Source organism: Chiloscyllium plagiosum, unplaced genomic scaffold (assembly GCF_037043375.1).
Source record: "Chiloscyllium plagiosum isolate Xiang-an unplaced genomic scaffold, Cpla_swu_hap1 HiC_scaffold_2, whole genome shotgun sequence".
Classification (NCBI taxonomy): domain Eukaryota; kingdom Metazoa; phylum Chordata; class Chondrichthyes; order Orectolobiformes; family Hemiscylliidae; genus Chiloscyllium; species Chiloscyllium plagiosum.
Window position 1 is genome coordinate 33,178,275 of NW_028270140.1, and position 15,904 is coordinate 33,194,178.

The window sequence follows — 15,904 nt, forward strand, 5'->3', positions numbered from 1 at the left end:
GCTAGAGTCCAGGCCATTGAAGTGCAGCTGGCAATTATGGAGCAAATGACCACAAACTGCAGTCATGAGGATCTTGGTGAACTCTTGAGCTGGAAGAAGTCATAGCAGGATAGCCTCAAGAGGAAGAGGGCTAGGGCATGGGGAATTTGATAACAGGTTGAGAATGTTAAAATCCGATGATTGTCCCTTCCTTACGCAGATACAGTGTGGGCAATATTCGCTCCAGACTAGCTGCTGAGAATGATATCCCACTGCATCGTGGCTTATTTCTGAAGTTTATGGTGTGTGTTAGGCTGATCTGTGGTGTTTCTTGCTTTCTCTCTGTAGCAGAGCTTTATGAAGCAGCCGTTGCTTATCAACAAAGGGGCAGTGGCTGCAATCTTAAAGGACAGGAGGTGGATCTTTCGGAGGAAAATACTGAGCAGGTATCCTTCATAGAGCTGCAGGCAAAGGTCAGTTTCATAAATGGTAGGGGAATTGATTTTGCATGTGGTAACAATAATACAAAGTCATTGGTTAGATCAAAAGTTTAGAAACAAAGAAACTAGGTGAAGAGTAAGCAATTCAAAACTTTAAGCCCACTCTATCATTCAATATGATTATGACTGATTCTTCATCTCAATTCCACGTTGCCACTTTCTCTCCATATGTCTTGATGCCTTTAATATCTAAAAGTTTATCATACTTTTTCTTAAATATACTCTGTGATCTAGCCTTCACGTCCTTCTGAGATAGTGAGTTCCACAGGTTGAGTACCTTCTGAGGGAAAAAATGTTACGTCATCTTTGGCTAAACGACCTACCCCATATTCTGAGACTATGACTCCAGGTTTTAACCTCCCCAACCAGCAGAAAAATCCACCTTGCATCCAGTATGTCTAGCCCTGTTAGAATTTTATACATTTCACTTGGATCTCCTTTCATTTTCCTAAACTCTCCTAAGTTCTCATGAATATAGGTCCAGTCGACACAAACTTTCCTCAGAGGACAGTCCTCCCATTCCTGGTATCAGGAGAAAGCGAGGACTGCATATGCTGGAGAGCGTCTGAGGAACAGGAGAGTCGACGTTTTAAGCATGAGCTCTTCATCAGGAATTGATGAAAAGCTCATGCTCGAAACATTGACTCCTACTCCTCTGATGCTGCCTGACTTGTTGTGCTTTTCCAGCACCACACTTTATGACCCATTCATGGTATCAGTCTGGTGAGCTTCTGCCGCACTCCTCTACGGCAAGTATATCTTCTCTTGGGTAGGGAGGCCAAAACTGCACACAGTACTCCAGTTACAGTCTCACCAAGGCCCTGTGTAACTGCAAGGTATCTCAATTTCTGAACTCAGATTCTCTTGCAATGAAGGCCAACCTATAGTTGGCTTATCTAATTTCATTGACTGGTGAGCAAGGGCACCCAGGTTCCTTTTTCCTCCAATTTATATATTGCCATTTAAATAATACTCGACCTTTCTGTTTCTCACACTAACGTGTATAATTTTATATCCATCTATGTTATGCTGCATCTGCCATGCATATGCTCATACTTGTCTGGATCGCTCTGAAGCTTCCTTGCATCATCTTCTCAATTCACATTTAGCTCTAGTGTGTCATCAGCAAAATTGGAAATCTTGCATTTGGTTCCCTCATCTAATATATGTTTCTATATATTATGAATATTGGGTCCATACACTGATGCCACTCAGAAAAAGATCCACGTGTATCCACTCAGTTTCTAGTCTGTTACCCAATTCCCATTCCATGCCAGTATATTGCTCCCAATACATGTGTTATAATTTTGCCCACTAATGCCTTATGTGGGACCTTATCAAAAGCTTTCTTGAAATTCAAATGCACCACATCCATTGGTTTTCCTTTATCTATTCTACTAGTTACATCTTCAAAAAGTCAACTAGATTAGTTGAGCATGATTTGCCTTGTATAAACCACATTGATTTTGACTAATCCTGTAATGTTTTCCAAGTGTTCTGTTATCATATCCTTCATAATAGATTGTAAAAGACTGGAGCATTTTCCCCATGACTGGTGGTAATCAAGCTGGTCTTTATTTCATTGTTTTTTTTCTCTCCCATTTTTAAATAGCAGGGTTATATTTGCCATCCTCCAACCTATAGGAACTTCTTCAGAGCCCATAAAATTTTGGAAGATGACCACCAATGTATCTAGTATTTCTCTAACTCCCTTTACTACACTGGAATACAGATTATCATGCATGAGGCAAATTTAAAGACAGATTACTCAGTGGCAATTGGCAGATGGGACCTTTTCCTGTTCTGCCAGAGTCACTTCTTGACCGCCTTTTGCCCAATATGTTGAAATATTTCCACATTGGATTGCTCCCATTAAAATTATGGCTGAAACTGTGGCACTGAAGATGTTGGCATTTTCTTCATCCTGTAACTTGAATATATTCTACTTCCCATGCAGGGAATGGGATGAATTCATTCGTAAGACATTTTGATATAACTTAAATGAAAGGCAGAAATACTACACGCTAGAAATCTGAAATACCATCATGCATTCTAGTGTAAAAATGCAGCTCCTGTGACCAGATTTTTTAGTAAAATAGTAGGGAATTGACTTATACATGAGTAATATTTCCAAGGGGTCTCCATTTGTCTTACTAGCCAGTTGTTTACAGTGGTCTCCTAGAATTCCTTCAGTGCAGAGAGAGGCCATTCCGCCCATTGAGCCTGTACTGACACTTCAAACAGCACCCCTAACAACTCTCTATTTCTCCCCCCGCCCCAACCTTCCCATGGGAAGAAACAGGAGCACCTGGCAGAAACCAACACTGTTATGGGGAGAGTATGCAATCTCCACATGGACAGCCACCCAAGCTGGAATTGTTCACAGGTCCCTGGTGCTGTGAGGCAGCAGTGCTAACCACTGAGTCACCATGCCACCTGTGCATCAGCCAATCGCAACGTCAGTGACTGTTCCCCTGAATCCTGCCCCAAATCAAGCACAAAAGACAATAAAGCTTTTTTATTTTATAAAATAGTAATCTTCATGAAGATCAACAATAATTTCTGTGTACTTAATTCTGCAAATTCATCAAACTCCAAAGCCATTTGAAAATTTTAACAATTTAATTAAGTTTCTAAAGTACAGAAAATAATAGTTTAGCAGCAGAGCATGCACATAATGTTTATGAAATATACATAACCCATAAAGCCAAACCATCTGCCCTTCTTTAGAACCAACCCTATCTGTTTCTTGAACGGCATCATATGGGTAATAATTGGCAATCACATAGTTATTGGCCATATCATTCCTGAGACATCATCCTCTGTCCCATCAAGTGTGTTGATATCCCATATTTCTTGAATAATTTGATGACTGCATCCGTTCCGATTTCATCCGAGGCTACTACAACCAATTTACACAAAGTCCTTCCTCCATTAATGAATGTCCTCTTTCCTCTCATCATTCAGTCATTCTGCTTTTTATTCCAGTTAGCCTTGTTTGGAGAGAACAACGTGAACAAGGTTGTTTTGTAATTCAGAATCTCTGTGATATCTGTTTTGCAATATTCAGTGACACGGTCAATGTTAAAGTGTAATGTGAATATGTTCCAAATGAGAAGCTTTTGGCAGTCAACCTGTACTTGAGGTTGGTGGTAGGTCTGGCAGCATCTGTGGAGTGAGAAACAGTTAAGATTCCGGATCAGTCAGTCACATTTGTATGCCATGGTAGTGCCATACGATGACTGTTTCCAGCAAAAGATTCAGGCATATCCATTGACTTCTCAAAGTTGAGTCCATCACCTTGAGACCACTATTAAATTTTAAGCTAAAATTTTGACTTTCTCTCCATAGGTGTTGCCCCACCTGTTTCAAGAATGTATTTTGACGAGATCTTATCCAGGTCGCAGGGTATCATGTTACCCGTGTGCAGAATCTATAATTGCAATATTTTCTGCATTTTAAAAGGCTTTTAGTTGGTTGTTGAAATTTTTCATTGTGTGGAGAAGAACTCAGAAACTGAATTGACCAAAGTGATTGCTAGTGGCATTGCAACAGCTGATTTTCAGGTGTTACAGAAAAAAATTGTTAAACACAATATAGCTTATTTATATACTGTCTCACACCACAAAGCATTCCAGAGTGCTTATCAAGAGCATAATGTCACAGGACTGACTCCTGGTTACATGAGATATTAGAACAGGTTTCCAAAAGCTTAGTCAACGGTTAGGTTTTAAGGCATGTATTAAATGAAGGAGACTGAGAGAGATTGCAGTTTTGGGAGGATATTTTTGAACTTAAGTTGCTAATGGTGTAGCAGTGAACATTAGACATGCTTAAAAGACTGGAATTAGATGAGGTTAGAGATCTCCGAGGATTGAGGCTGCAGGAGATTCCATACATATGTTGTCAGGCTGAAATCTGGCCTACACTTGTCATCATTGAACTTTGTTCATCTAACATTGACCCTTCTAACCATGGAAACAAAAAGTCTTGTAGCACAGAAGGACATTATTCAGTCTATCATTCCTTGCTAGTTCTTCCAAAAAACAATTAACCCCACTCCCCTGCTGTTTCTGCATTTATTTAAATATTTTCTCCACTTAATGTATTTATCCAATTTCCATGTGAAAATTACCTTTGAATTTGTTTCCACTGCTCTTTCAGGCTCTATTCTGGATCAAAGCAATTTGTGTAGGAAAAAAAACCTTCCACACCACTGCTTATCGTTTCACAATTACTTTATATCCCTGTCATCTGGTTACTCACTCTCCTGCTACTGGAAGCAGTTTCTTCTTATTTATTGTTGTCAAAAACCCTTTATGATTTTGAGCATGTCTATTAAGTTGCCCTTAAACCTATCAGCTCCAGGGAGAACAATCCCATTTTTTCTATAATCTGTTTTCATGATGCCCAAATCCTTTGATCTAGATATACAATTGAAAATTATTTAAATTAAAAAACATTTGTAGGATAACATAAAGATAAATCTCTTTGTAAACTATTCTCAGTTTTATGTGGATCGTCAGAAAATCAATGTACATGAACTGCATGAAGCAATTAGGATCATAGACAAAGATGTGCCTAGAACTGAACGAGTCTTGGATTACTATCAGTAAGTGTGTACTTGTTTTTAAATCTAATGTATCAATATACTAGATCAATTGATTGCTTTCAAATCCTACTTTGGTAAATCACTTTTGAGGCAGGTGTAGATCATTTAGCTCTATAACCACACAGATTTTTGTTGATCTACAATCTATATGTAGCATTTTTGCCCTGTATCCCTTAATACATTTAGCTAACAAAAGATCTATCAATTTAAAATTTACAAGATTTTTTATTTAGATTCCCTACGGTATGGAAACAGGCCTATCGACCCAACAAGTCCACACTGACCCTCCAAAGAGTAACCCACCCAGATACATTCCCCCACCCTATATTTACCCCTGGCTAATGCACCTAACACCATGGGCAATAGCACATCTTTGGACTGTGGGAGGAAACCTGGGCACCCGGAGGAAACGGACGCAGACACAGGGAGGATGTGCAAACTCCACAAAGACAGTCGCCCGAGTCTGGAATTGAACCCGGGTCCCTGGAGCTGTTGAGGCAGCAGTGCTAACCACTGAGCCATTATGTCACCTATGTCCGTGCCTCACAAGTGATGAAGTGTAATTTTTAATTTGCAAAAGAGTTTCTGAAATCTACCACACTTTGTAGTAATGGTTCCTAATTTCAGTCCTGCAAAGTCTGGCCTAATATTCGGGTTGTATATCTCTGCCCTCAACAATCTGACCAGTGAATGCAGTTTCAGTCAGATTTAATCTTATTAGTTCCCCCTGAAATCTTGTAAATTCTGATCAAGTTAACCCTTCACCATCTAGATCCAGGGAATGCAACCATAATTTAGGTAAATGGAAGGAATATATTGGGTTTTGAACTGAAATGAAATGAAAACAGAAAATGTTGGGAATACTCAAGTCAGGCAGTCTCTGTGGGATGAGAAACAGAGTTAATGTTACAGTTCAGTGAGCTTTCAAATGTACAGTAAGTTTTCATGAAAAGGCATTGAACTTTAACTCTGTTTCTCTGTAGACAGATGCCCCTGATCTGTTGTGTATTTCCAGCATGTTCGGTTTTAATTCTAAATTTATGTAATCTCTCCTCCTGTTTTAACCATTGATTCTCAGGGGTTATTCTGGTAAATCAAGTATGCACTCCCCCCAAGACCAATAAATTTTGTTTTTTTTGTTCAAGGGAATGTGTGTCCCTCCAAATTGCTCCAGCGAATTTGGTTGGGAGCTGTTCTGATGAACCTCTCCAATTTTGTGGTGTAACAATGTGCATAGCGTTGTTAGGAAAGGTGTTCCCCAGGATTTAGATGCAGTGAGAATGATGGAATGGTAATATAGTTTCAAGTCAAGGAGGTGTGATGTTCCTGTGCATCTGCTACTTTCTAGTCGGTAGAGTAGTGGGTTTGGAAGATGTCGAAGAAGCTTGGAGTTTCTGCACTGCATCTTGTAGATCGTCCTTGTATGTCCTTCTGCACCCTTCATTGAGTCAGGGATGGTCCCCTGGTTTAATGGTAGTGTGGGGATATGCTGGACCATAAGTTTACACATTATGGTTGAGTATAGTTCTGCTATTGGCCCACCGTGCCTCATGGATGCTCAGTTTTAACTTGCAAGATCCTCCCATTTAGGAGGATGATGGTTCCACCAGAGATATTTATTCTCCATGTGAAGGCAGGACTTCATCCCCAAAATGACACTCTGGTGATTAAAATAACCCCATAGAGCACAGTAGCCCATCACCAAGTCACCTTTTACTAGCAAATAGAAAGTCCTGAACAAGATCCAGCTCTCAGCCAGTACTTATTTTGACTAGATTAACAGCCCCAATCAGGGAACCCATTCTGAGGTGCACCTGGCTGACCTCATTACAATCTGTGCAGTGATTACCCTTACTGATACAGTAGTGGATAGATCGACCTGTGATAGGCAGATTGGGGTGAAACCAAGTAGATTTTTATCTCCTTTTTATTTTGTTTCCTCATATTTGCCACAGGCCCAGTTCATTAATTATGTAGATCCTAAGGTGTGGTGCCCAGAATTGAATACAGTACTTTGTGTCATTCATAGGTTTTTTTTAATAAATGCAGGTTACTCTATTTGGCATGTTGTCGGATGAGTGTGGGATTGGCTCTGCTTAAAGCTGTATGTTTGACACCACAACAGTAATAATAAAATGAAATCTACCTGTTCTGATGATCTATTGATAAATGTGCTTGTTTTGTTCCCTAGAAATGATGGTGTGATCAACCTAATGGTGTTGAGAGATATACTAATCACTTTTGCTGCATTTCATCCAGGTACACTTGCTGCCTTTTGAGTATTGTTTTCTTGGGTTGTTTATTTAAAAATAGGGTTTTGCATTTCTGTAGCAAGTTTCATGTTCCAACGAGATTTAGAAATGATGAAACACAGTAAAAGTCTGTATTAACATGAATATCAGGTTCACAAAATTCAGATAATCTTGTAATTGACCTGCAGGTAGGTGCAGGAGCCCAAATGCAAGAGAAGTGGATCAAGAGATTGTGGGGTGAGCTGGGAGTCAGTGAATGAAGAGTGGCTGGGAGGGGGAGAGCTTGGTGGAAGTGTGATTCTGGGTCTGGCTGGAGAGGGATAAATTTTGTTCACTGTGATTCTGTGTCACTTTTCAAATATAAAACAAAGGCATGCTCTGGGAATGGGACTTAATATATAATGCCATGAAATTATATATATGTATCAACCAGCAAGCTCTGAGACAGTATTGGTTGATACATAATATGTAATGCCATGAATGCAGTGATACAAAAGGAATAGCCGTAAAAGAATTATGGTCTGAACACCAGGAAGAATACCTCGGCTGATCATTATAGTATTGTGGAATTTCCTATGCCCATCTGAAATGGTAGATGGCCCTCGCATTAACTTCTTCGCCAAAATATGACAGTGCAGCGCTCCCTCAGAACTACCCAAGGAGTGTCCAAGCTTGGATTTTATGTGCGCATTCTGCACTAGGGCTTGAAAATACATATTCAGAACCAGAGAGGAGAGTGCGAGCCACTGAGCTAACAATAATGATTAACTTCATTTTAATGCAAACTATAAGAATGACATAGTATCAAAGCTTAGGAAATTATCCTGCCATTTTGAGAACAGAATTGCTCCAGTTTTACCACCTTAAGAACAATTAAGGGCAATAAATGCTGGCCTTGTAAGCGATACTCTCAATGTGTGAATCAATTTTTTTTAAAGCCAAATCTCTCATTCTGAAGGCAATTATAGAATGACAAAAGGATAATGTAATCCATTTGTAAAATTAACACTTATAGCAAAGACATTTTGGATCTAAAAATAACTTGTAAAGAAGGTGTTTGCAATGTGTATCCTCTGAAACTGTATTCTACTTATGCGTTTTTAGATGTAAGCTATGTTCAAGGCATGAATGACCTCGTTAGCCGCTTCTTAGAGGTACTGGACTCTGAAGTGGATGCATACTGGTGCTCTGCATTCTACTTTGAGAAGATTTCTTATGACTTCAAAGAAGAAGGCTTGATGAGGAAAATCAGTAAGTCTGCTTTAGCCATACATTCAGGTTTGGGCTGATATCCTATTGTTTTTATGTATACCCAACTCTATTTCCTCCTGTAAGATTCTCTCTTGGAAAAAGATGTACGTTAAACCAGCTTTTAGTCATCAGTCCTAATATTCCTTTAAACTCTGGGTTTTCAGGCTCAGTCGGTAAGGAGGACAGCTATGAGAAGAGGGGTGGTCAATGCAGGGTATTGTACTTAAATCCTGCACACAGTATATGAAACAAGGTAAATGAGCTTGTGGTGAAAATTGAAATTGGCACATATGATGTTGAGGACGTCACGGAGACCTGATGCAAGTAAATCCGCGCCAGGAGGTAAACATACAAGGATACATGTCCTGTTAAAAGGGCAGGCAGATGGGCAGAGAGTTGTGTTGTTTTGGAAGAAATGAAATTAAATTGAGAGCAAGACACAATTATTGGATTGGAAGATGTAGAATCTGTGTGGGTAGAGGAACTGCAAAGGTAAATCAACCCTGATGGGAGAAATAGGATACAGGGCAAAAAATATTTCAGGAAATAGAAAAGGCATTTAAGAAAGGAACTATTACAATAAACAGGGCGGATTTCAATATGCTGGTGGACCAGGCAAATCAGGTTGGCAGTGGATCCCTAGAAAAGGAATTAGTGGAATGTCTACAAGATGGTTTTTTGGAGCATATTGTGATAAAGTCCACTAGGGAACGGGCAATTCTGGGTATAATGTGTATTGAGGCAGACTTGGTTAGGCAGATCAATGTGAAGGAACCCCCCCAGGAAGCAGTGATCACAACATTGAATTCACCTGACAGTTCGGGAGGGAGAAGTTGGAATCATATCAGACATCATAGAGATGTACAGCATGGAAACCGATCCTTTGGTCCAACTCGTCCACCCCGATCCGATCAGATATCCTAAATTAATCTAGTCCCATTTGCCAGCACTTGGCCCATATCTGTCTAAACCCGGCCTATTCATATACCCATCCAAGTGCCTTTTAAATGTTGTAATTAGACCAGCCTCCTCCACTTCCTCTGGCAGCTCATTCCATACATGCACCACCCTCTGCGTGAAAAAGTTGCTCCTTGGGTCTGTTTTATATCTTTCCCCTCTCACCCTAAATCTATGTCCTCTAGTTCTGGACTTCCCCACCCCAGGGAAAAGACCTTGTCTATTAGCCTATCCATGTCCCCTCATGATTTTATAAACCTCTATAAGGTCACCTCTCAGCCTCTGATGCTTCAGGGAAAACAACACCAGCCTATTCAGCCACTCCCTATAACTCAAACCCTCCAATCCTAGCAACATCTTTGTAGGTTTTTTCTGAACCCTTTCAAGTTTCACAACATCCTTGCTAGTGCAGGGAGATCAGAATTGGACACAAATGGCCTAACCAGTGTCCTGTACAACCGCAACATGACCACCCAACTCCTATACACAATGCACTGACCAATAAGGGAAAGATTACCAAGCACCACCTTCACTACCCTAGCTACCTGTGACTCCACTTTCAGATGTAACAATATTACAATTGAGTAAAAGTGACGATCAAGACATGAGGGAGGAGTTGGCCAGGGTTGATTGGAAGGGGAGCACCGCAGGGAAGACAGTGGAGCAGCAATGGCAGAAGTTTTGGGGGCAAATTCGAGAGGCACAGCAGTAATTCTTCGCAAGGAAGAAGAAACATATTAAGGGGAGGATGACGTGACCATGTCTGACCAAGGAAATCTGGGGCAGCCTAAAAGCAAAAGTATAAAATATGGTGAAGATTAGTGGGAAGCCAGAGGATTGGGAAGCCTTTAAAAACCAACAGAAGGCTGTGGAGGCCAAGCCAGTAAGTATATTTAAGACAGTGATAGAATCTTGATTAGCAGGGCTATCAAGTGTGACAGGGTGAAGGCAGAAGAATGGGATTGAGAAACATATCAGCCATATTTTAAGGGTGGAACAGACTTAGTCATAGATTTATAAAGCACAGAATCAGACCCTTCAGTCCAACCAGTCCATGCCAAACATAATCCCAAACTAAGCTAGCCATACCTGCCTGCTCCTGGCCAATATCCTTCCAAACCTTCCCTGTTCATGTACGTATGTCCAAATGTCTTTTAAACATTGTACTTGTGCCAGCATCCACCACACTGAGTCACAGTCATAGAGATGTACAGCATGGAGACAGACCCTTCGGTCCAACTTATCCATGTCAATCAGATATCCCAATCTAATCTAGTCCCATTTGCCAGCACTTAGCCCATTACCTAATAAACCCTTCCTATTCATATACCCATCCAGATGCCTTTTAAATGGTGTAATTGTACCAGCCTCCTCTACTTTCTCTGGCAGCTCATTCCATATGTACACCATTCTCTGAATGAAAAAGTTGCTTCTTAGGTTCCTTTTAATTTTTTTCCCCTCTCACCCTAAACTGATGCCCTCTAGTTCTGGACCCCCCCACCCCAGGAAACAGACCTTATCTATTTACTCTATCCATGCCCCTTACGATTTTATAAACCTCTTATAAGGTTCCACAAAGTTCATTCCACATGTGAACTACCCTCTGTGAAACATTTGCCCCATGTCTTTTTATAAATCTCTCCTCTTGCCTTAAAAATATACCCCCTCGTCTTGAAATCCGTTCTTCTAAAGAAAAGGTACCTACCACTAACCTTATCTAAGCCCCTCATGATCTTATAAACCTCTATAAGGTTAACCTCTCAACTGCCAACATTCCGGTAAAAAAAGGGTCAGAGCTTATTCAGCCTTTCTTTATGACTCAAACCTTTCAGACCTGGCAAGATCCTGGTAAATCTCTTCTGAATCCACTCCAACTTAATAGTTTCCTTCCTATAACACAGCGACCAGAACTGGATACAGTACTCCAGAAGAGGCCTCACTAATATCCTGTAGAAACTCAGCATGACTTCCCAATTCCTATACTCAAAGGACTGAGCAATGAAGGCAAGTCTGTTAAATGCCTTTTCAACCACCCAGTCTATATGCGATGGACCAAATGACTTAATTCTGCTCCTATATTGTATGACCTTACAGCTTCTACTTTTATCTAATACTCCCCATCCTCTTCCTGTTTAGAGACAACAATTGGACTTTTTCGGTGTTGTTCCCTACTCGATTACATTAAAATTAGATGTTTACATGCTGCAATTTTCTTTACAAATCATGTCTTTCCCGTTGCAAGCAGAATGACATTGCATCAATCTAAGTGTGGATGGAAATTCCGAAGGTGTTTTCGAGGGTGTAAACGTGCATCAAAACCCCAAGGAAAGCTAAAAGATAGAGTCAAGAAAAAAGAGTGTGCATTTGTGAATCTGCTTTGACTTCAGAGTTTGCCAAAGCACTTTACAATCTGTGAAGGACATTTTGAAGTGTCAGTCACTGTTTGAGCAAACATGGAAGCCAATCTGTGCACAGCAAGCTTTCACAGACACTAGTGTGAGAATGGTATATTGATTTTGTTGTCTGTGCTGGTTGAGGGCCTAAATGTCGTTCAAAAAATCAATAAGAGCTTAAATGAGTTTGGCACAAGGGTAGGCTATTTGGCACTTCGCGCCTCCTCTATAATTCGTAAGGATTATGGCTGGTTGGATTGTAGTGTCAATCTACTTCCCTGCAATACCTGATACCGTATGACATCCTTATTGGTCAAGAATCTGACTCTCCGGCTTAAAAATATTTAATGATCCTGCTTCCACCTCTCTGAGGAAGAAAGTTCCACAGACTCAGTGACCCTCTGAGAAGAGAAATTTCTTGCAATCTCCATCTTAAATGGGAAACCCCTTATCTTTAAACAGTGTCTCCTCGGTCCAGTCACCTTTAAAAGGGGAAGCATGCTTTCAGCATCTAGCCTGTCAAGTCCCTCTCAGGATCTTATGTTCAATAGAATTTCCAGTCAATCTCCTCCACTCCAGTGGATGTGTGCTCTACCTGTCCAATCTTACCTCATAAAATGACCTGTTCATCCAGAGTTGAGGTGTCAAAGTAGCAGATGGTGCTTCACTATGAACTGTGAGGTGGCATCTCTGACAGTCCGGCATACTCTGTGCTGCTCTGGGAATCTCAGCCTGAATTTCTGTGCAAAAATATGGATTAGGATTTTAACGCGCAAGTGTCTGAGAGTTGAGACACTCTCTCTGGGGCCAACTGAAAAGCAATCACATAACCTGAAGTGGTGAAGAGACCCTGCTCAGTCTGGAATCCATAAGGGGACAATGATGTTGCTAGGGAGGAGAAATAAAGATGTTTAATGTGAAGGAGCAATATCATTCCAAGCAGGAAAGTGAAACTTAATATGATGTCACAAAAACAAAATAGAGAACAAGAAACATGGGGATTCTCCCTCAGAGTGAGGTGGAAGCAGGGCATTAAATATTTTTAAAGTCAGAGACGGCTAAACTTGAGAAATACCAGAGCCAATTCTTATATACTGACATGCAGTTTTCTGGTCATACTGACATTCACAGGGTTGTTGCTTGATGTGAGAATCCCTGGAAATTTGACCACTCTAGCTAACACCTACAAATGACTTTTTGTTTTTCTCTGATCCCACTCTGGTACCAGCAAGGCAGGTGACCTGGATCATCACCTTGGCAATTATTTGTACTAAGCACTACTTCAGATGATTGTGGGTGGTCATTTGCAGTGACATTTATTTAAATTTCACATCTCAACATGAGACACTTGGCAACATTGCTCACAAGAGCTCCTCGTACCCTGGAACAGATTTGGCCTTCTCTTCACAAACCAGAAAGTTGAGGTGTGACCTGATAGCTGCCTTTATCGTTATGAATGAATTTTATAGGTTAGATGTAAAGAACCCGACTCCATTTCTAAAACTTGAGGCCATAAAAGGAATAGTTTTGAATAAATCTAATGAGAAAACCTCTTGAGCCAGAGAGTGAGGGAGAATGAGGAACTCTCTACCACAGGAAGTAGTTGAGGCAAATACTGCAGACACATTGAAGGAAAATTTATGAAGTACACAAAGGAGAGAGGAACTGAAGAATAACAGCTCTTTCCAACAGTCGCACAATTAGTTTTTCTTCTCAATTGTTTCTCCACCTCCCATTTTTAGCAGGAGTATTGAATTTGCCCTCCCCATCCTTTTCAGGCAGTATATACCAAATCATCACCAATTGTGTTAAAATGAATTTCTCCCCCACACCCCCTTGTCTCTGCTTTTCCTAAATTATCTTAAATCTATCCTGTAGTTATTAACCCATCTGCCAGTGGATTTACTCCTGATTTACTCAAACCTCCTGATTTTGAAAGCCTCGATTAAATCTTCCCATTACTTTTCTGTTCAATCTTAGTAATTCCAGTCACTCCACACAACGGAGGTCCCTGAGGCCTGGCACATTTTCTAATTACACGACATCCTTTGATTTAGTCCCAGTACGTGCTTTCTTTATACGTTACTGTTTGTAATCTGCGGGTTTTTACTAATTCTGCTGTTTGTGTTACTAATTTTGACACTTTGCTGCCATCTCCTGTTCAGTAACCGTGACATGATCAGGTTGCAGCTTTATCCTCTGTTTTTATGCAGTCAGAGTTGTACAGCATGGAAACACATCTTTTGGTCCAACTCATTCTTGCTGGCCAGATGTCCTAAATAAATCCGGTCCCATTTGTCAGCATTTGGCCCAGATCCCTCTAAATCCTTTCAATTCATATACCCATTCAGATAGCTTTTAAATGTTGTAATTGTACCAGCCCCCACCACTTCTCCAGCAGCTCATTCGATACATGCACCACCCTCTGCATGAAAAGGTTGCCCCTTGGGTCGCTTTTAAATCTATCTGCTCTCACCTTGAACCTATGCCCTCTCGTTTTGGATTCTGCCTACCCAGGGGAAAATACCTTGGCTATTCACCCTATCCATGCCCTCATGATTTTATAAACTTCTGTGAGATCACTCCTCATCCTTTGTACAGCTGCAACGTGATTTCCCAACTCCTCTACTCAATGCACTGGCCAGTAAAGGCAGGCATACCTTTATCCACTTTCTTCACTATCCTATCTACCTGCAACTTTCAAGGAACTGTGAATCTGCACTCCAAGATCTCCTTGTTCAGCAACACTCCCCAGGACCTTACTATTAGGCATTTAAAAAGTCCTGTCCTGATTTACCTTTCCAAAATGCACAATCCAAATCGTTAATTATCTTTGACTCAAAGCAATTCCATTGCTCATTGAGGCTGTGAAATTAGTGGATGTGAAGACGTTGGAGGGGGTGCAGATGAGATACTAGAACAATACCTGGCAGACGGGACTTCAGTAACTCAGAAATTAAAGAAGTTGGGCTTCTTCTCTTTAGAGAAGATGAAAGTGAGATTTAATAGAAATATTCATGATAATGGCTTTATAAACATTAACCAGTACTCCTAGGAGAAACATTTTGCTCTGTGAAGTACTGATATGGGATTTTACTTCAATCCAACTTGTCCATGCCGACCAGACATCCTAAGTTAATTTAGTCCCATTTGCCAGCATTTAGTCCAGATCCCTCTAAACCATTCCTTTTCATATACCTATCCAGATGCCTTTTAAATGCTATAATTGTACCAGCCTCCACCACTTTCTCTGGCAGCTCATTCCATACATGCACCAACCTCTGCGTGAAGAAGTTGCCCCTTAGGTCCATTTTATATCTCCTCTCACCTTAAACCTATGTCTTCTAGTTTTGGACTCTCCCACCCTGGGGAAAAGAGCTTGCCTATTTACCCTATCCATGCCCCCCACGATTTTATAAGCCTCTATAAGATCACCCTTCAGCCTCTGATGCTCCAGGGAAAACAGCCCCAGCCTATGCAGCCTCTCCCTTTCGTCCAAATTCTCCAACTCTGGCAATATCCTCTTAAATCTTTTTTGAGCCCTTTCTAGTTTCACATCATCCTTCTTATAGAAGGGAGTCCAGAGTTGCGCACACTATTCCAAAAGTGGCCAAACCAATGTTCGTACACTGCAACATGACCTCCCAACTCCTATACTCAGTGCACTGACCTATAAAGGCAAGCATTCCCAACGCTGCCTTCTCTACCCTGGCAATGTGCTTAAAGGGCAGAATATTTCAAGAAAACAACGTTTATATATCACACATTTAATGTAATACAAACATGCCAATGCAGTATTAGAAGTGTTATAAAACAAAACATAACTCTGAACTAGATAGGGAGCATTAGGCCAGATGATCAAAATCCTGGTCAAAAGGGTAGATATTTAAGGATTGTCTCGAGGGTAAGTAAGCTTGAGAGGCCTAGGGAAAGATTTCCAGAGCTTGAGTCCTAGGCAAT

At 40.7% G+C, this 15,904-nt stretch overlaps 1 protein-coding gene across 4 annotated transcripts in view; it reads left to right on the plus strand.

The window, feature by feature from the left end:
• The window catches only part of LOC122563096 (TBC1 domain family member 15), a 204,816-nt gene that overhangs the window by 18,064 nt on the left and 170,848 nt on the right, over positions 1-15,904 (plus strand). For all 4 annotated transcript variants that reach the window (XR_015759952.1, XR_015759950.1, XM_087995905.1 and 1 more), the window contains exons 3-6: positions 328-452; positions 4,988-5,091; positions 7,283-7,350; positions 8,448-8,594. Coding sequence is in view for 2 of the 4 variants with exons in the window: in XM_087995905.1 (XP_087852031.1) it covers positions 328-452; positions 4,988-5,091; positions 7,283-7,350; positions 8,448-8,594 (444 nt within the window). In the remaining 2 variants the exon portion in view is untranslated. The remainder of the gene's footprint in view (positions 1-327; positions 453-4,987; positions 5,092-7,282; positions 7,351-8,447; positions 8,595-15,904) is intronic.